The 21408-nt window shown below is 42.9% G+C and overlaps 1 protein-coding gene across 1 annotated transcript in view; it reads left to right on the forward strand.

The window, feature by feature from the left end:
- The first annotated feature begins 15639 nt into the window (after positions 1-15639).
- Positions 15640-21408, forward strand: part of SWAP70 (switching B cell complex subunit SWAP70) — a 37114-nt gene continuing 31345 nt past the window's right edge. Inside the window, exons 1-2 of the mRNA XM_029961034.1 lie at positions 15640-15675; positions 17270-17410. Coding sequence (XP_029816894.1) covers positions 15640-15675; positions 17270-17410 — 177 coding nt within the window. The remainder of the gene's footprint in view (positions 15676-17269; positions 17411-21408) is intronic.

Genomic DNA, 21408 nt, shown 5'->3' on the forward strand with positions numbered 1-21408 from the left:
TAGTAGCTTAACTTTTTTGATCGGTCTATGTGACTTCTTGAAGAACTCATAGAAAAGAGAATGCAAAAATACCTGAAAGCAGGTATTTCATATCCCCACCTCCACTAGACATTTGTCTGCTCCTTTATGTTCTCTGTCTTCTAATTATACATTACAGTACCTGCCTAGTCTTGCTTAGTTTTGCTGCATCTTGTGCCCAAAGAGTGGGTGGTGTGGTGGACTAAAGCTCTTACAGAATTAGTTTCCTGTAAAGACATGATACCATTTAACACTGACAAATGCTGCTTTCCAAAAGAATATTCTGAAATTGTTCCATCTAAGTTATTTGTTTGTGAATGGATTGTCTTCCATTTGTACAAAAATTAATTTTTGTAGGAAACAAACAAAAATAGTATTAACAGCCCCCAGCTTCTTAATATGAATTTCAACTATCAAGGATTGATTCACTTTTTAGACAATTCATCTTGTGAATCAAACCTTTCCATTGACTATAGAAATATTGATGGGTTTGCAGGCTAAACTATTATTAAATCATAAATACTATATTTAAAAAATATTGAGTCACATCTGGTGTTCAAATACCATGCAAAATTCTATTTATGCTATTACTGTCAAAATACAATTAGATTTACTTGAATACTTTTTTCAGAAACTAATACTGTGACAGTCATGCAAAATACTGGTATATTGCAGCCATGAACACCAACGGTCAGATAAGGAGTGTGTCTGCAAAGAGAAGTTGGCACCTTCCATCTGGAAACTGTAGCATAACTAGAAATTGTTCTACTTTCATAGATTGTATATCAGATTTCCAGCAATTTTTGCCATGAATTCACACAGGGTTAACCAGGTGAAATTGTGGTGGTCATCTTTGTCTCCTTTTTTGTTTTGTTTCTGTTAAGTTTTTGACACACAGTAGTTGTCTAAGGTCTTTTTGTGGTTTTTGTTGGGTTCATTTTTTAGTTTCTAAGTATCGTGTTGTCCTATTGGCTGTCATGGATCTAAATTAGTAAAATGTAGAACCTGAAAAGCTTACTGTCAAGTTGGCTTTTTTATAAAGTTATAGACAAGCTTTAGAAATGGAGTTAGGGATTGCTTATATATTTGAAAGTAGGACTTCAATGTCATAGTTTGCATTACTTTAGACTATAACACTGAAAAATTTCATGAGTAAAAGTATAATTAGTCACCCAATCCTTGCTGATCTGGGGCAAGGGAGCACTGTCAGTGTTTGACACCCTCCCAAAAGCTGGCCTGCTGGACCTTGGCTGAATGTGTTTTGTAGTCTCCAGCAACACCTGCTGGACAAAATTGTTAACTGTACACTAAATTTTTGTCTTTAAAGTGTTCGTGTGCTGGTATGACACTCGACCCTGACTGTTGGAAATCACTGTCTTGTTCTGCAGTACTAATTGAGCCCTCTTGCCAGCAGTAGCTCAGGCCTTTCGTCCACACTCACCCCTTCGGTTCCATAGGCTTGGGAAACGCACTCTCATGATGTCACCGTGTGTGATTTGTTTGTAGCATGTATGTATGTTTAATAACCCTCTGTGTGTGTGCTGCCTATGAATGTCACTGGGTTTGAGGACTTGGGTCTAAAGCAAGAGTCAAAAGCAGGGCTGTGCCCTGCCTGAACCCAGAGAACTTGTAGGAACGCTCTGAGGGAGCGCTGCCAGCTTTCCTGGCCACGGCAGCCAAGCTGATGCAGAGGTTCTCAGCTCAAGAAACACAGCACAGAGAAAGCAGGAAGAAGTGGCAACTGGGCAGGACAGCACATAGGAAATAGAGGTCCCGCTCCTGTCTAAACAGTTGGAATTGGATGAAGATGCTATCTTCCCAGAGTATAATGGGACTGGGCTAGGGGAAAGGGAGGTGACCCCAGGAGAGAATATTGCTGTGCCTAATTAAACAGGAAGCAATTTATTTATTACTGTTTAACATGTTGCTCAGAGATCTGAGGTTGTACATGCCTAAAAATGAACTGAGATTCTGGATAGTCTTGAGAAATCTGGAGAACTGGATTTAAAGGTCTTCCTTTCGCCAGTCATTTGACTCCCTTATAGTACTCAACATCAGTATTTAGCGTGACATCTGAATAATCATGCTGGTCTGAAGTGATTTCTATTTATTTCAAGATGAAAGACTAACTGGCCTGATTCTAATTAATGATCTCCTATGTATCCCTAGGGTTGCTGCCAGATAAGTGGACCAATGGACATAAAACCTGCTGCTGTTGCTGAATTACCATTTATGCACAGGCAAAGGTTCTGCCTGCATCCTGATGGAGAAGACCTTGCTCATCTATTGAATTACAGACAACAGAAGGCACCACTAATGAAAGTAGTTTAGGCAAGGTGTTTTGCAGGATAGGGATGGGGGGGGAGGGGGACAACAGGAGAAATATCTCCCATTCCCAACCTTTAGTAGTCTCACCAACCTTAGGTGATCTTTCTACCTCTGCAGCTAGGATGTTTAGGGCAGAATCTCCCCATATATTTGATCCTTGCCTTAACAAATGGGATTTTAAACTCCTTTTGATTTTCTAGACATTGAGTCAAGGCTGGATCAATCAGCTAAGGCCAATTGTATGAGGTTCAGCAAGGCCGAGTGCCACGTCCTGCACTTGGGTCACAACAACCCCAGGCAGCGCTGCAGGTTGGGGACAGAGTGGCTGGAAAGTTGCTCAGTGGAAAAGGCCCTGGGAGTGCTGGTTGACAGCAGCTGAACATGAACCAGTATGTGCCCAGGTGGCCAAGAGGGCCAGTGGCATCCTGGCTTGGATCAGGAATAGCACGGCCAGCAGGACTAGGGCAGTGATTGTCCCCCTGTACTCAGCACTGGTGAGGCCACACCTTGAGTCCTGTGTTCAGTTTTGGACTCTCACTACAAGAGGGTTGGACTTGATGGTCTTAGAGGTCTTTTCCAACCTTCCTGATTCTATTATTCTAAGAAAACAAAGAATCTATATTGAGGCACTGCAGTGTGTCTGAGGAAGCACAACAGAGCTGGGCAAGGGTCTGGAGCACAAGTCCTATGATGAATGGCTGAGGGAGCTGGGGTTGTTTAGCCTGGAGAAAAGGAAGCTCAGGGGTGACCTTATTGCTCTCCACAACTACCTGAAAGGAGGTTGTAGCCAGGTGGAGCTTGGCCTCTTCTCCCAGGTAACAGCAATAGGACAAGAAGAAATGGCCTTAAGCTATGCCAAGGGAGGTTTAGACTGGATACTAGGAAAAATTTCTTTACTGAAAGGGTTGTTAGGCATTGGAACAGGCTGGCCAGGGAAGTGGTGGAATCACCATCCCCGGAAGTCAAAAAAACATGTGGATGTAGCTCTCAGGGAAATGGTTTAGTTAGTTACAGAATCAAACAAATCCTGTTCTGGCAAAATGAAATGGTTTTGTGAACATGGGCAGTGCTGGGTTAGCAGCTGGACTCAGTGATATTGGAGGTGTTTTCCAACCTTAAACATTCTATGCTTCTGATTGACTGCCTTCCACATTAACCCTGCTTAAATAGCCTTTTCTCTTTCCAGTTTCCATCCCAAAACATGGTATCAGATGGTTGCTGCAGCACACATCGGATTTAATTTCCTCTTCCTTTCTGCAAGTAAGGTATCAGTGGTATTCTGTTCTACGGTGAGTTCTGTAACTTGGTGAGAAATACCTTATCAGCTACAAGTGTGGAGTAAGATGTGTGTTACCAGGGAGGAACTGAAAGGTAACCTAACACTCTACCCCTTCATTATGTGTCTTTTGTCAAGTTTGAATAAAATGCATGTGTTGTGCATATCTGTATAAATAACAGAATACTATAATGAAGTAGCTGTGCTTTGCTGGAATCCCTTTAGAGATCGCTCTAGAACTCTTGGAAGTGAATGGAAAATTAACTTTTTTTTTTTCTTTTTTTTGTAGGAGAGACTGAGCTGCCATGCTGATTCAGCATCTAATGCTGCTTCCTGTTTCATCTAAAACAATTTTCATGCTTAATTTCTGCATAGTTCCAGTGAGAATGTTTAAAGCATGTGTATAAGGCCAGAGATAAAATTTTTGAAATATTTTAAAATAACAAAAAGCAAGTCCCAAGATGGCTTGAGGACTGGGTCATGGTATAATATCAAATACACCTACCGTTTTTTACACTGACCCCCAATGTTTCCTTGAGAAGTTTTATGGCAATCTGTTCAGAAACTAAAATATTGATCACAAACATTTGCATTTGCTTCAGTTTTATTTTCTACTGAAACATCGCTGTGAAGTGGCAGATACTGGAAACAGAATTTGCTATGAAGTTGGCTTAATGGTCTTCAATTTCTGTTTGCTTCCATTTAGTTTTCCTATGGAGAATGAAAATGACTGGTCTAGCCACAGGTCAGGAAGATTTTTCTCTGGGCGAACAATGAGCAGAAAACTGAGTTACTGATGTGCCTGAATTCTTTCCTTGATGTCAGTTTAACTGACTCAGTGGCATAAAACAAAATTAGTAACGGTTCAAGTGCGTAATCTTTCCTCTGGTTAGAACCTCCTTTACAAATACTTATTATTTGGCTAACAAGGAGTAATTAAGCTTCTGCAAGGAGACCAAGAGAGAAGTGATTGACCTCTTAAGGCTGAGACGCAGCAGGGTCTAACTAAAGCTCCTTCCTGAAAGCATGAGTCACTCTGTGAGACTGTGAGCCAGTTTTCCCTCCCTGATCTCAGCACCCTTCAGACATGTTTTTAACTGTGGTGAGCAAACAAAATGAGAATAAGCACAGATTTAAAATAAAGTTGCTGAGATCTCAGGCAACTTTCAAGAAAAGCAGAAGTATGTGAGGTTGCATCAGAGCTTACTTTTGTACTATGCAAGTAATTCAGAGTCTGTGTAGTGCTATCAAGGGTTTCATGGTTAAGCGTGATTGCTGTTAATTAATGTTTAATGGTTACATGTCAATCTTATCTTCGAAGGTTTAGAATGTAAAATCTTTGATAAGCAAAGATCCAGACTAGCATATCAAAACAGAAGGGTTGCTTAAAATAGCTCACGCTTTGGGTGTGGATGCAGTTAGTCCTGTAACTTTGTTAAAGCTATTTTGGGTAAGTATAAAAACCAACGGTTTTGTTCCACAGTGAGTTTATGTCTGTGTATGAACTTCAGTTTAACTGGTTTTGCTCAGTTAGTTCAATCCTATACAAACAATTTTAAATATGAGCATGACTATTTAAAATCATGTACTAGTTCTATGCATAACTTGTAAATATCCTTTTGATTAACCTACCGAAAGCTGGAGCAGCTGAGGCTTATATAAACCATTCATTTTAATGAAACATTTAAGTGTGGACTGCTAACCTAGTGCCCTGAATGGAACTATTTATATTCTGAGTGGAAAACAAATCCTGTTCTGGCAAAGGATTTTAGCATTTTAGCTTGTCATTTAAATCAAGAATAATAGAAGTCAGCAAAAAGAATTAAGAGCAAATGAAAAGCTGCACACAGGTTTTGGGTGTTGGTTTTCTTGTTGTTTTGGCAGGTGTTTTGGGTTGGTTTTGGTTAGGTTTCTTTGGTTGGTTGGTTTTTATGTGTGGGGGTGTGGCAGTTATTTTTTGTTGCTGTTCTTGTTGGTTTTTTCAACAACTTCTGGGGCATTTTGTTTTATTTTTCTACTCTATTGTTTTTACAAAAATGAGCTGCCAAAAAATCACTGTACTCTATTCAAAATAGAAACTAAGTCCCTGCCATTAAGATTCATGTGTGAACTATATTAATTGCTTTTCTTCAGTGACATTTCAGAATCTAACTATATTTTAATGCACTTAAATAAGGATGTTCTGTGTTTACAAGTGCTCACTACCAAATAAGATTTTTAGGTTATCTGCATATGCCAAAGTTGTCTCTTTCCTTCTTAAGTGGAATAGCTGTGGTCAAATTGAAGAAATGCTGATGTATTTCAAGATGTTTCTGGTAATATTAACAGCTATAATGTTAGCAAATCAGGTTCATTAGGAAATTTAATTAATATAATTTTCAATGTTAATTGTGTAGCTCACACCATCCATCTGGAGGAAGGAGCATAAATAATTTTTTGTGGATTCCAAAGTCCTGAATAAATTATGGAGAAAGACATTAAGAAAAAAGAGGGGGAAAAGGCTGCTAGAATATGTTTCATGAATAAAGGAGATCGTGTTTGTTGTCTGTGGTACTGAGAGACTACAACATCTCTGCTAGACACTAAAGAATAAAAATTACTGGAAAGCTGTGGATGATTCTAGTTTTCAATTCACCACATATGGAAAACTAATTTTATGAATTATCACCTATGAGAATTAAAAGTACTTCCTGCAGTGGACTTTGCTATCTGCTCATCTGTCCAGGTACCACTGCACCCGGAGGATTAGCAATCCATGTAAGTCAGACCTGTGCCTACCCATCTTGTGCTGAACTGTGCTGCCTGTCCAGCCTGGCCTCCAGGTCCACGTGGGACAAATGTTACCTGGTTCATTGTCCCAGAGGAGCTTAAGAGCAGCTCCTACTTGGTACATGGGATTATATCCCATGTGTCCTGCTCTTTATCTGAAAATGGCAGCAAGAGGTTCTGGTGTGAACATCCTTTCTGTTTGGCAGTAGAAACGATGTATAGAGTTGCTTTCTTGTAAGAAAATCCTGTAACTGTTTGAATGACCAAAATGGTATAACTTTTCCAGGGGCAGGATCTGTGTGACATGCTGTACCTTGCTCAGAGATGCTGCACAGCTCCGGGTTCCCAGCACCTCAAGGAATGTAAGGTTATCCACTATGTTCTCTCCATTATAATGTTAGGTCCAATAAATGATATTCTAAGTAACACTTCAGAGTCTGAGTACCTTTCTTACTGGGATCATAAAGAACCAGTGCCACCTGGTACAAACAGCCATCAAACTGTACCTGCCAGAACTATTTCACTTGGAGTGCTGTTTTTGTTCTGGTGATGCAGTTAATTGAAGACTAAAATTGGACAAAAGTTAATTTTTCCCTCCCTTGTTTATTTATGTGTCTTGAGTTTGGGATCTTAATGGTTCTGCTTAAAATCCATGAAAGTGAAACCTTGACTACATCATGGGCTATGTACAATGAATGACAGTCACATGCAGCAGTCAAAGCAGTGTACATGCGTTCAACTCCTACAGGCAGAAAGATGAACAGAAAAGCCTGAGCTTTGCCATCAGTTGCAAGAAATATTGCATGCAACAGTCTTATTTCTCAGCCTCTGCCAGTCAGTAAATATTAGAGTGATTTGCACATTCTGATGTTTAGTCCATGCCTACCATCGCTTTCTTCTTCTCATCCATTGTCCCTTACAGCAAAATAACCTCACAGAAGTCTCAATGGGTGGCTGACATTTGGGCCTAGGGCATCAGTGCCTTTGAGGTTTGGATCCTGGCTGTGTTGCTGACATGATTTGTAGTATTTGCTGTTCGGATCGAAACGCTGAAGGCATCTGTCAGGTTGTAGAAAACAGCCATTCCATCATTTCTCTCTTCAAAGCGTGTCTGAAGAAGTATTTTTTGCTAAGTATGACAACCAACACTGCTTAGCTGGAAAAATAGAGACTCTATACACAGAAAAAAGGGCTGTTGAGGTCACAGCACATACATAATAAATAATAAGTTGGTTTTCCTGCAAAACGCAACAGAAATGCCACATAAACTTATTTTATTAATCTTGGTTGAATTCTAAGCACAGCAGCTGCACTGACCAGTACTAACTCCCAACTCACAGCATTAAAGAGGAGTTAACACAAAAAAAACCCCCAAACACCCTACCACCCTAAAAAAACTCCCATCAACACACCTCCTTCCTTGTGATCACATTTTGTCCTGTTTCAGCTCTGGAGGTAGTGGAGAAGGAGGGTTTTTTAGATCTCCCCCTGCACTGTGATTGCACTTCACTCTCTTCAGCTGTGTGCAGCCTTCCTTCCAAGCTGCATTTTGACAGTCTTGGGACAGGAAGATTCCAAGAGGAAAGCTGCTCTCCTCAGTGTGTATATCCTGCTGGGAATGTTGAACCTGAGACTTCTGTGAATGGAATTTATAGACTCAGTTGTATTCCTATTCTCCCAAAAGTCACAGTTGCCTAGAGGGGAATCATTTGGAAAGATTAAAAAAGTACCAGGCTCATTGATACCTTCAAGACAGTTTTCAATGCCATGCAGTACTTATTTTGTCTATCTAGTGACACATTATGAGGACAAGACTGTTTTATTTACTATCTCAACTGATGCGTGAAAATCCCAGCTGGCATTTTAACAGTATTGGAGAACAGCAAAGTGACAAATGTTAATTTATTCACACGCGTCACAGCACGACATCGGAAAAACTGAGAAGGACAACACACAGCGAAGAACAAAATTCAAATTGTTCATTAACTGTGTGTATCTCCTCAATTTCCTAATGAGAAAACAAGGCAGGACTGCAACAGGAAAGACAGATTTGGAGAGCAGTAAGCCCGAGGAAAAGAAACTGAGAAGAAGGGCGGGTGTGCAGTTCAAATGCGACGGCGATGGGGACCTCGAGGGGCTCGGGGCAGAACCCCCGAGGGCTCCCTTGGCCCCGACCCCGGGCTGTGCCGCCGGGGCGGGACGCGGCTCCCGGGGCGGCGCCTTCGGGGCCGGGCGAGGCGGGCAGGGCCGGGGCAGTGGCCGGGCACCGCCCCCGGGGCGGGCGCGCGGGGCGGCGAGGCAGAGCAGAGCGGCGCTGGGGAGAGGGCGGGGGGGGGCCGCTGGCGGAGCGGGCCGCATGGTGGGCTCAAGGAGAAGCTGGCTCAAGTCCATCTGGCACGCCTTTCAACCGGCCGCTCGACCTCGACCGCAGGCGGGAGGTTGCCAAGTTCCCAGGCTGAAGGCAGCCGTGCGATCCCGGGGAACCGACGGGCCGGGGCCCGTGGGTGCGAGGCCGGGGACACGGCCGGGGTTGTTCCCGCCGACCGCCTGCACGGCCGAGCATTGGGGCGCGGGGCTGGGACCTGCCCGGGCTGGGCACGGGCACCCGCTTCCACAGCTCCCTTCGGGCTGGGCGTTGCGTGTTCCCCACCCGGGCTGTGCTTCATCCCGCGGCATCGCCTGTCCCCGCGCCCCTGGGCGCCTCCGTCCCGCCGGAGCCTGGCCCGGACCCCCCCTGGAACCCGAGCAGGCTGATTTTCATTCAGCCCAGGCAAGCGCTTCGTCCTCCCCGAGATGTCACTGCACAAACCCTTGTTGTGCTTCTGGTCCGCTTTCAGCCACATGTCCTTGGTACCCTTTCTGGCCAAAATCTTTTGTGGGGTAGCCACAAGGTCCCATCTATAGGGGTTGGCTGCGTCCAAGTGAAATTCACAGCTTGCCAAGGGGAGGATGAGGTTCCACAGTGCCCTCTTATTTGGATATAAACAGGAGAATTAGTCAAGAGGCTCCAACTGTGCCATTCTTTCCTTAGCTTATACGCTGAAGTAGTGTTTGTGCTCTTAAAAGAGCTCTCAGGCAGCTCGCTGAATCCAGTCCCATCTTGGCCCTGCTTTATGGGACCATCTTGGCCTGGGAATAATAGCAGGAATCTGGCTAAATAAATATTTTGAATAAGAACGCAACACCTGTTGACATTTGGGACTGTGGGTCCTTGTGCTGAGTGCTGGGGTTGTGTGGGACACAGCAGCCAGCCGAAGTTGGCGCCTTTCGTGAGATTAACTCTGTGAGTGGCCATGCTGTGGGCAGCATTTCCAAGTGTGGCTGGTAGCTAATGAACTTTGTTTTTAGAATTATGTAATGAGTGTCCAGAACAGGCAGCATTCTGCAAGCAGCCTGTTCCTCTTCTCCTTTTCTTCTCTCGGGGCGATCGGGCCGTGAGATAGAGCTGAACTTGGCCAGAAGTGACTGCGGGGCAGGAGTCAGGCGAGAGGCCAGACCTGACTGAGCTCAGGCTGCAAACGTGTGCAGGTCCTGGATCTTTCACAGGTGGTGTTGTGAAAGTGAGTATTTGTGTAGCACTGTTACAGAACTAACTGAAGCAGGTTGCAGAGAGGCTTTTTTTTTTTTTTCATTGTCCTGCTTTTTAAAGGAATCCTGTTTTCCTGTCACGCTATCTTCCACACCTTGTGTGCACTGACGCGATATGTGTGCTCAGTGCACTCACCTGAGAGTGTGTCTGCAGCATGCTGTGCTGGCTGCTGGAAGAGCTGCAACGTGGTCCACAGGTGCTGGGCTGAATGAAATGGCTAAGGAAGCAGCCAGAATGCTGGTGGGCTGGTTCTGCTGCTTCTGTTTTAAGATCACTGACTGGCCCAGGTGGACTAAAGCGGCAGTTGTGTTTCCAAGCTGTAGCACAGTGTTGTGCTCTGCTGTCTCACTAGAACCCCATGTCTACAAATGCTTGTGTTTAAAAAAAGGTAAAAAAGTGAAAAGGAGAGGGAAATTAAACTTGTCTCCTTGTTACCTATCAGACATCTTCCTGAACAGTTTTGGTATTTTCATCTGCCTGTGAGAGAGAAGGGATGAAAAAAAAGCGGGGCTCTATGTGTCTGTGCAGTTCTGTCTGTGATATCAAGGCTCCTGAGGGAAGTGTCAAGTGGAGGATCTGGGAGTGCAGAAACAAGTCTGAAGTGAGGCTGCTGCCTTCTCCTTTGGCCACCAAGAATTAGTTTTTGGGAGACGCGGGAAGAGGTTGTTCTTCCATAGACTTTTTGTGGCAAATGATGAGTGTGGCGTCAAGCTGGTAGTCCTGCTGGGGAGAAAAGGTGTGCATGATGGCAGCAGCCACACATGGATGTGTTGGAAAGGGCAGGCAGGACAGCAAAGAGAAGCTTCTATCTGATTGAGGTAGGTCTATGTTGCACTAAGAGGGTGTTTCACAATAAAGTATTTCTCATCCACATTACCACGAGGAAGATAAGCACTCTTGTAAAATGGAGAGATGGTGCTTGGAGATAAAGAGGTTAGTAGAGATCTGTGACATAAGGGAAATACGTTTAATAATTTAGTGGAACTCGTTTTTTAAAAAAATATAATAAAATCATAATTTTTTCTGAGAATGGTAGTGTTGTAGCCTGCTGAACTCTTCCCTTCTCAGTCACAAAACTTACTGACAATGAATCTTTGGTTTGTGTAATCCAGTATAAGGTGTTGCCATCATGTTGCACAGACGTTCCTAAGTGTAACAGGTTTCACTGTTAAAGACAGTGATTTCTAGTTACTCTGCCTAGAAGTGATCTTTGAGCCTTCCATTAAAATAGATAATTTTCTTTAAATACTATGAGAAGAATAAGTGTGTGTGTGTTATGTAGCTAAGGCCCTACTGTGAAGGGTTTGCATCACACATTTGTTTTTAACACATGTGGACCAAAGGGATGGAGGTGAATCAGTTGGGTCTGGAGAAAGAGCAAATGCTTGGAGGAAAAACTAGGACTTGCTTGGAATAGTAAGGATTTAATGAGATGTCTTTTATCCATTTGTATCTTTTGTATGTGTTCTGAGCTGCTGAGAGAAGGGACAGTCAAATCAGTCCTTTGTGTAATTTTGAACATTGTCTTCTTCCAGTATGCACTGATTTTTATTTTTTTTTTTTTTTTACTTTTTTTGGTCTGTAATCTTCAGAAATTCTACTGTTATGCTGGCTGCAGATCTCAGCCCTTTATCTACACCAGCAGAAACATTTGTGTATTCTGTTCTTAAATTACAGCTTTAAATCTGGACACAGTCATTATTTTGTCACTGTGTTTCAGCACATTCAGACACTGATACAGCAAGGCTCAAGTGTCAGTTCTGTGTATGCAGGTACAGCTGCTGCTGTGGTTTGAGCATGAGCTACATGCCAATACTTCCTCTCCTGTATTTAAATCCAATTTCATCTGCAATCTGCAGTTTTAAAACTGACTTATTTTTAAAGTTTCTGTAATGTGCCAACATTAAATCCTCTTTTCATCTGAGTCTTGAAACACTGTGATTTTAAATATAGTTGCACTTGACAGCCAGCAAAACTGCTTGTAGTGTGTGTGTGTGATTTGGTCTTGGAAAAAATACACATCAATTAGTTCTTACACTCTCTCTGGAAGCTCTTTGTATGTTGCTTTGTGGCTCGTCTCTGCTTAGGAAGTGAATTTATTTGGCTCTTCTTGTTTTATGTGCTACATTGGGGTGGATTTTCTAAGTCCTAGGGTCTTGGATTCCTGGTGTGATACCTACAGAATGTGGATGGTGAGCCACTTGTGAAAATACTGTCTCATTTGGGCCTGTAACGTATGAGTGACTAAAGTTACTCATTAGGCTTAGAAAATTTAAACCGGTCTTTTCTCGTGTCTGGGGTGTTTATAGGGTTATTATACCTCTTATCTTTGTTTTGCCTTCCTACTAAATGTGAAGTCAATGGCTGGTGGGAAGAGGAAGAGGGGTGTAATCAGGGGTAAGAGGGATGGTCCGAAGGGAGAGGAAGACCTCGAACAATGTAGCAAGGCAGTGGCAGGGGTGAGAGCCTGTGACGAGTGGGCAGGACCCAGGCTGGACAATTGGCTTTGTGCAGCAGTGAAGGGTGGTAGGAAATTAGTCACTGTGACTCACTATGAGAGAATCGTACTCTCGTGCTCTTAACGGGGCTCAGAAGTGTTTGTGTGAGGAATTCCATGAGGAATCATGTTGGTGAAGTGTGAGAGGAGGGATGCTCCTCTTCCACAGCAGGTGGCAAACCAAAGCAACTTGTAGACCAAAACAGGGGGCGTTAGGAAATGATGGGACCATGAGACTGTGCTTAAGGGGAGCAGCTCTCAGTGGAAAACCGGGCCTGTTTAATCTTTGTCCTTGAGCCAGCCAAGAAGACCAATGGCATCCCGGCCTGTATCAAAAATAGTGTGGCCAGCAGGACTAGGGAAGTGATTCTTCCCCTGTACTTGACACTGGTGAGGCCACATCTCGAGTCCTGTGTCCAGTTCTGGGCCTCTCAATTCAGGAAGGACATTGAGGTGCTGGAGTGAGTCCAGAGAAGGGCAACGAAGCTGGTGAAGGTTCTGGAATGCATGTCCAATGAGGAGCAGCTGAGGGAGCTGGGGGTGTTCAGCCTGGAGGAAAAGAGACTGAGGGAGGCCTTATTGCTCTCTACAACTACCTGAAAGGAGGTTGTAGCAAGTGGGGCTCGGTCTCTTCTCCCAGGGAACCAACAACAGGACGAGAGCTTAAACTGCGCCATGGAAAGTTTAGGTTGGACATCAGGAGGAATTTCTTCACAGAAAGGGTGATGAGACATTGGAAAGGACTGCCCAGGGAGGTGGTGGTATCACTGTCCCTGGAGGTGTTTAAGGAAAGACTGGACGTGGCACTTGGTACCGTGGTGGTGTTCAGTCAAAGATTGGATTTGATGATCTCAGAGGTCTTTTCCGGCCTAATTGATTCTGTGATTCTGTTTTGTTCACTGGTTTCAGGGGAGATATAGAAGAAGGGTGCAGTACACAGAGTATGTTTACAAAGAGCTTTTCCTAAGGTCTGGGAACCGCAGGACAGAAAGGCAATTCCCTTGGTAGCTGGACAGATGCAGGCTGGCACCAGTATGTGTCTGGGGGCCAAAGGGGGCACGCTGGTAATGTTGGCAAGAGGAAGAGTGAGCCTGTTGGAAATGGTGACAAGGGGTCTGTGAGTGCCCACAGGGTGAAGGGAGCAAAAGAAGGAATGGAGAGGTGATGTGGGTGAACCTGAGCTGGTGGAGGCTGGGCTGGAATACACTCGTGTGACTGGGAAAGAGGTTATTGCACTAACCCCAGTGCTAAATAATGAGACTCCAACAAGGGGCATATACGATGCTACTTTCACACTGGTCATAAAAGGAAAAGGGAAAGCACTTGTGAGTAGCCTTATTTTGGCTGGCTGGCTGCTGACATGGATGTCAGAGAGAGATGAGCCAAGAATGTCTTGGAATGAATTCACACAAAGCCTCTGAATGGAGCTGTCGGGATCTGTGATGCCAACATTTTAAAATCTGAAAAAGAGATGGGGGAGGAGAAGACCCCCTTGACAGATGGAAAAGAAAAACAAAAAAAACACCGAAGAAGCTGACAATAGACACTGCAGGACTAGTCTGCCCTGGTAATGCTCCTACTGTCATCTGGGCCAAATTTTTGTTGCTGAGCAATAAGTTGTCCAGCAGATCCTCCCGCTCCCTGTAGAAACACAGGTCACTTTTACAAACATGGTTAAATGGAACTACTCAGATGGTAACAATTCAACACGTGCTGAAGTCTTGGAAAATAGAGGCTCAGAGGGGAGCAGCTATGGCGTAGTAGAGCTGAATGTAAAGCAACATGAAATGGGCCATAAATAAAGTAAATCCAAAGTCTGTGATGACCTTTGGTGTTCAGCTGACGTGTTTCATCTGGATATTTGTATTTAGAGCAGAACACCTTCAGTGTTCCCAGGGAAAGATGGGATGCCACTAGGCATCTTTGTTACAAAACTTCTCAGGGAAAATGAAGGAATGGCACCTGGAGTACACTGGTGTCATGAACTCTGTGCAGGCTGCTTGTGCTGTCTCATGGACTCCAGTTTGGGGACCCCCTCTGTACCCATGTGCTGCGGCACAGAGATGAGCCCCTGGGCTGGGGTAGGAGTTGGCTCTGGCATGAAGGTAGATTGTTAAATGTGGCATCCAGAGCATAGTAAGTGAGGAAAGAAAAAGCTGCCTAGCAACCCTGTGGCCATGGTGAGGGGGGGAGTAATCCTTAGTGGTGGAAAACTTCTTCATGGTGTTTCTGCAAGACAAGGTGATTTTTTGTACCCCAGTTAATCTGGTGCTCATCTAGTTTGGTTTTTTTTAAGTTGTTCATTAGAATAGAGTATTTTATGGTCCAGATAATGTGTTTTGAGAGAACAAACCAAAACAAAACGAGACCTCAGTGCAGAATTTTTCAGGCTTACCCTGCAACTGAAGAATTCAGCTGGCGCTTGGCCCCGTTGGAGAACAGCAGGCTTTGGCAGGCACCGAGGAATTTCCTCAGCTATGAAAAGAGAGCACTGGGCACAGGAGAGATCGCAGATAAGGTAGATATTAGAAAATCATTGAAAGTGGAATTCTTTCCTGGTAAATTGCTTGCTTAATGTGGAAACCACCTAGGTTTCTGACAGTCCACGCACAGCAAGCAGGCTGAAAAAAGGAGAAGAGAAATAGGTAGAAAGGACGTGATAAGAAAGTATTTTATTGAGACTTTTAGTTTACTTTGGTAGTAAGCTTAAATGAGTTATGCTTTTAGGATATTTTTATTAGCTGAGTGGTTTTTTTTATAGTAATAGCAGCTACAGTGTGGTTGGGAAATGGTGTTCATCTCTATTTCTCAGAAATTCAAGAATCCCTCAGGCTTCTATAAATAACAACAGAAGCCTTAAATAGAAGGGGAAACACACATGATAGTATGTTCCCCCAACCTATATGTAAATCACATGGACTCAAATACTTGATTTGATGTGGTGGTTAGAAATAAGGATAGATTGAAGGAAAATACACTGTTGATGAAGGGTAGTGTGAAATGTGATAACTTCTAAATGCTATTTTGCTGCTTTCTGAAATACAGCTTTTGTTGTAGTATGGCTGATGCTGTTGTTTTAAGTGGTTTTAAACTTTTACACCTCATAAGCTCCAATGCCTTAGTGCTAGCATTCATCGTTGAAAATATGTGTTTCTCGTGGAAATGTCTATTCTTCTAAAAGAAAGTTTAACTTTGGAGGTATGTAGAGAGGAATTCTCCTCTGAACTAATCATGCATTTTGGGCTATCCTTGTAGAATTTTCTGCTAACTAACTTAGATTCTGCATATCTCCTTATCATACATAAGAAAAGTAAGTGTACTTTTTTTAGGGGGGGGGAGGGAGGTGGGTGGGGGAAAGCCCAGATATTTTAAGTGTGTAGCATTGGTTTGATTTCCTAGGCTTTGAGAACTTCAGACTTTCACTTCTTGTTTTGCAGCTAACTCCATCTTGACCACTCTATGTCTGCTCACCTAAACAGACATGCTTATAATTTTCTGCACATTTTTTTACTGCTCTCTATTTGCATCATTTGGGTCTGTTTTTGAGGGGTTTTTTTGTTTGGGTTTTTTTTGTTGTTGTTTGTTTGTTTTTAATTTTATGAAAAACTGAAACATATGCCAAAATTCAGTTGCAGTCTGTTCCACATAGTTGTTGATTTAAAAAAAAATAATACCACCAGCAGCACACCTTTTCAAAAGATGTGATTTGTTTTACTTCTGCTTAATTTTGTTTTACCTTTATTTTTTGCCTTTGGTACGTTTTTTTCCATGCAGACCATTCCAGAGCATGTGAAGTGAAATCCTTAACTCAGTTCATGTAGCTGGTCCGTGGTCTCCAGAGGCTCAGCTCTGCATCGTGCCAAGGGAGAGGGCTTCCCAGTGACAGGGTGCTTAAGACGTGGTGGGCAGGACTGACCTGACTCCAGACAGTGTGAACAACGAAAGGGATGGTGCTTTGCCTTTTCTGGGGAAAGTGCCAGTGGCACAGGAGTCGCTGCTGCCCAATCTCTGCCTTCCTGTTGGCACTGAGGTGTTGGTTTGAGTGTGCAAAGCTCAGCTCAAGCTGAAGAAGTTGAGGTGTGTCGGCTACCAATTAGTTTTCAGTAACTCAGCACTTCCTTAAAATTAGTCAAGTGTGTAGTCTCTTCTTGAAGGTCATTTCTCAATAACAGACATGAGTGCTGGTGGCTGTTATGCTCTTGATATAATTCATGCAAATACCTTTTTAAAATAAAAATTTGAGAAGCACTGCTAAACCCTTCCCCTTTCTGTAACATTTCATTTGCCAGCTGAAACGTGGGGTGAATGTTGAGAAGCAGCCCCAAAGCAGATGGGAGAAATCCATAGTTAATGTTTTCATCTGAGTGGTCACATCTTTGCAAACTAAAGGCACATATTGAGTTGTTTTCTCTGTTACTCATTTGCAGTAGATATAAATATTTATAATTTCAAAGGCTAGGTGTTTGTGGTTGTTTTCCATAGCTATCTGATTTCCCTCTGTAAGTATTGCTCCAGTGTTTCTGCATGCCTCTCCTGGTTTTCAGCCACATGGGTATATGTGTACAAAGGGGAACTTCTGTAGCTGCCTTTTCAGTGCTGTAGGACTGGACCTCTCTGTGCTTGCACTGCTTCTGGGAATGTGCAACTGTCTGAAGCCACTGAATCCGTTGTTTTAGTTATGTTTTGTTTTTTGACAAAAATTCGTGGGGCAGAACTTGTGCTGACATCAAAGTGTCACTTTGCTCGTGGTTGAGGCTGACAGCAGTGTCACTGGTTTCTCTTCTGTCCATAGGTCCTTTCTCACAACTTGTGTACAGTGTTAAATGTCCCCCACGACCCGGTGGCCTTGGAAGAGCACTTTAGGGATGATGATGAAGGGCCAGTTTCCAATCAGGGTTACATGCCTTACCTAAACAAATTCATCTTGGAAAAGGTAAGTTTTGAATTCTTGTTGTTGGTTTTTCTTTTATTGGTTGTTGTTATTGGAGTGTCTTTGCAGTAAACTGGTGTGTGCAGGAAGTGTGCTGGTGTGAAGGTGCTGGTGGTGAGTGAATCTGTATGGGGTCATGATAGGGTAGGTACTCTGGAGAGCCTGTGCCTAAAAATGGAAGGGTGCACTGTTTTCTACTTCTTTCTTCTCTCCTTGGTTTCTATTTCCTGTTACATCTGGCCCTTGTCTAAGCTGTGTTCATGCAGGACTGTGTTCATATCAGTAAAGCACTTCAGCTTGAATTTATCAGAAAGGGTCTTGGAGCTGTAGATTGTCCTACTTTATACTACAGCTACAACAGAATGTTGTCATAGACTCCTTTGCAAACAAAAAGGGCAAAAATATCTTCAATGTTCTTCACAAGGTATTCTAATAAGTACATCCTTTCAGATAAGTGACAGTGGGTGACATCAGGCAGCGTTGTTAAGTTTTGTCTTGCAAGTTCTTTCGTGTCTGAGCACTCTTCACTCTTCTACTGTGCCTTGTTTTGGGGGAAACCCTACTGTAAAGCCAGCAGGGTTTCCCCTGCTCTCCTCTCCATCGTGTTCTAAGAGAGGTAGTCACGGGGTTTGAAAGTTAAAAAATCCCAAGCAACTATTTTCCTGCTCTTTTTCTGAGAGCTAATGTTGAGTTACTGCACTGGACAGTAAAAAGCAGCCCACATGATAGTGCTAATATGAGCTTCAATACCACTGGTTTCTGGTACACTTGGGGTAAACCCTAGAAACCCTCAAGCTTTGATGTTGTGGCTGCAGACATAGGGAGCTGTTTGCTTTCTTTTGTTATGCTAAAAAGTCCTGAACTGACACACTGTCGAAAAGCCCAACGCAGCAATTGCAGGTGATGCAAATTCCTCAGCCTGATTTGCTGAATTTTGCTCCTTCTTTACTCTATGTGTAATACTGGTGGAAAATGTGATATATGTATATAATGCAGTCTGGCAGCTTGGAAGTAGTAGAAGCATATCTAGCTAAGACTTATCAGCTCCTCTGCCTCTCTAGTCTGTGTTTCTCTTGTACCCAGAGAGTATGAGAGACGCCCCAAGAGTGTCCTTCCTATTTGATGTGTGGGAGTTGTTGGCCATTAATACACAAAAAGGTACCAGATTGATGTCTTGAGACATGCTGAAGACTTGCTATGTCCCTAAGAAGTTGTGATCTCATTTCTGCTTCATGTTGGCAGTCTGAGCTCCTGTAAGGTTCAACAGAGAGCAAGCAGTTTAGATAAAAATTCTATGAAAAAGAAAAGGCCTTAATTTATTTTGACCAAAGGATTACAGTGGGAAAGGCTGAAGCACAGTTGGTTTATACTGTTCGTAGGCAGTAGCAAGTCATTAGGTTAAAAAAAAAAGAGATATGGAAGGTTTTTTCAAATATAAAAGTGCTTTATTGTTAAAGAGTGTTTATAGGAAAAATAGTTAAGGAAATGAGGAGCAATTGCATGTAAATAACATTTTAATTTGAAAACGACAGACCTGCCTATATAAGCAAGTAGGTGAGAATTCGCAGTGCTACCCTGGGGCACCTTCTTACTCCATGGTAAAAACAAAGGAGGAGCTACCTTGCTTTCTCATGAAAGGAAAGAGCATGACTGCATATATTTTCTTGTGTTGTTTTGTTCAGACACTGATCTGGCCTCCAATGATTGCCTGATATACCCATGCCATTAGTTAATCTTGAAAGATGAAAATGTTAAGGAACAGGATTAAATTACCTGTAACTTCATGTTATTTAATCCTGGCTAAATGCTTATAAACAGTTTAGATATATACTATTCAGAATTAGTGAAGTTGTTTTGACAGAAGGCTGCCTTTTTGGATGGGAAAAATCTTGACTATGCCATCTCTTCTTTTAGAGATGACTTTACATCAGTGCCAGAAAACATCATGCAGTGGGATGAAGTCACTGGTTCACAGCATGTCTCCTTTGTTTAAAACAAATAAGCAAAAAAAGCACACAAGAAACTCCTTCTTTCTTCATTCTTCCAAGGCGTAATCTGTTCTTTTAGCTGGGGTGATTGTAGAAGAAATGCTCTTAGTCTGTGCTAGTGAGCAGAGCTACTAAAGGAGTGATGCTTTATAGCCCCAAATACAGAGGAAATCCTCTCAATTTCCAGTCATACATCTTGTGGTAAATTAATTGATTTGAGTAAGAGCCACCTGCTTAAGAGAGATTTTTTTGATCTTAAGATATTTTGCTTTAAGATATTCTTAAAGTGTTTAAAGAATGAATTCTTAGAACTCTTTTAAAACTATGCAACTATGACTTACAAAAAAGAATGAATTCTTAGAACTCTTTTAAAACTATGTAACTATGACTTACAAATTTTATTGGGAGGACTTTGTAACCTTTGGAAATAACTTCTGTTGTAGCTTTCTATGTTTTTTAGTGCTGGCTTACGCTGTGTTACTCTGCACTAAAGCCTCTTTATATAGAACCAAGAAATTGTCAAGAAAGACACAATTGTCAGGAAAGACAAGGTAGTTAAATGAGGTAAATTGGTTGCAACTGATTTCTTTTATCCACATAGGGAATTTCAATAAACAGTTTGAATAATTAGTATTGCCTAATTGATGATTTCCAGTATCACACAGCTTGTTACTTAGATAGATCTATCCAGAGTTCTCTTGCATCTGAAACAAAATCTGCCTTCTTCTATGAGTGTCTCTTTCAGGAGAGAGCTATCATTTGCCAATATAATCTTTTCATAATTTGTTTTCCTTGGTTTCATGACTATATTTTAGCATGTTCTGTTATTTTCAATCTATATCTTCAAATACCAGTTGAAAATGTTTCCTTTTCAATGATAGCAATGGTGGTATTTTACAGCAGGCCTTATTTATAGCAAGGGAGAGTCGTAGTGGGGAGAGACAAAGAAGGACATTGTTCTAAACCTTCCAGGCAACTTCATGAGTGCTAGTTACACTACCAATGCTTGTTATATTTTTGGAAAGCTGGGGCTCGTGTGCTGATGTAATCATTGTTCCTGAAAAATTCCTAATCGGTGCCTCTGCTCTGGATGACATGTGGGCTCCACAAAGTCCCTTTCAGAATTAAGTCTGTAAAAAGGACTTATATGTCTGAAGTGGGACTGGTGGCAGAGAAGAACCTATTCCCCTGTGGCAAAATGATTCTGAAACCTCCTATTTGACTGCTGCGTAGTCCTGATGGCAGTAACAGGTGACCTGGGCTCTGACACGAGTTCCTGAGGCAAGTGCAGTCTGACTTTTCTGTGTCAGCAGGAATTGTGCACTTGCCCAACCAGGGCCTGTGCCTTTCTCCACCCATCTCCCTGTGGTCACTGATTGCTGCCATGCCTTAAAACATGAGCTGCTCAGAGGGCATCCCGTCTTATTTACAGTGCCTAGAGCACTTGCCAGGTGGTGGCTGTAGGAAAGGAGGTTTCCCAGCCTGCTGGCGTCTTCCTCGGGAGTAGCATAACCACTAGGACATTACCAAGGTGGAACCACTCATCATCTGGGTGGGAGAAGCTGTTCTAGAAAAGAAGTCAGGCTTCACTGGGCAGGGTGGGGAGGACAGACAGAAAAAGCACGGGCAAGAGTAGCCAAGGGATGAAGCGCTGACAAATACAAGGAAGGAGAAGGAAACACGGCTTCTAGCCCTTCTTCCAGAGGGTGTTTGTTCGCTCAGTTGGTGTTTCACTCAAGACCCGTGTTTCTTGCACCTCTCATATTAGGAGGAGCTGAGAGAGTTGGGATTGTTCAGCCTGGAAAAGAGAAGGCTTTGGGGTGACTGTCAGAGACTGATATAGTTGATGATTTATGCATTCTCAGGCTCTTGACACCTCTGCTGGGCGCTTAGTAGGTGCGAAGTCCTGAAAACAACAACTGACCTTGGGCTATTGACACCTCTGCTGGGCGCTTAGTAGGTACACTGTCCTGAAAACAACAACTGACCTTGGGCTATTGACACCTCTGCTGG

This window comes from Manacus vitellinus, unplaced genomic scaffold, assembly GCF_001715985.3.
Source record: "Manacus vitellinus isolate BGI_N305 unplaced genomic scaffold, ASM171598v3 scaffold_30_pilon, whole genome shotgun sequence".
NCBI lineage: Eukaryota > Metazoa > Chordata > Aves > Passeriformes > Pipridae > Manacus > Manacus vitellinus.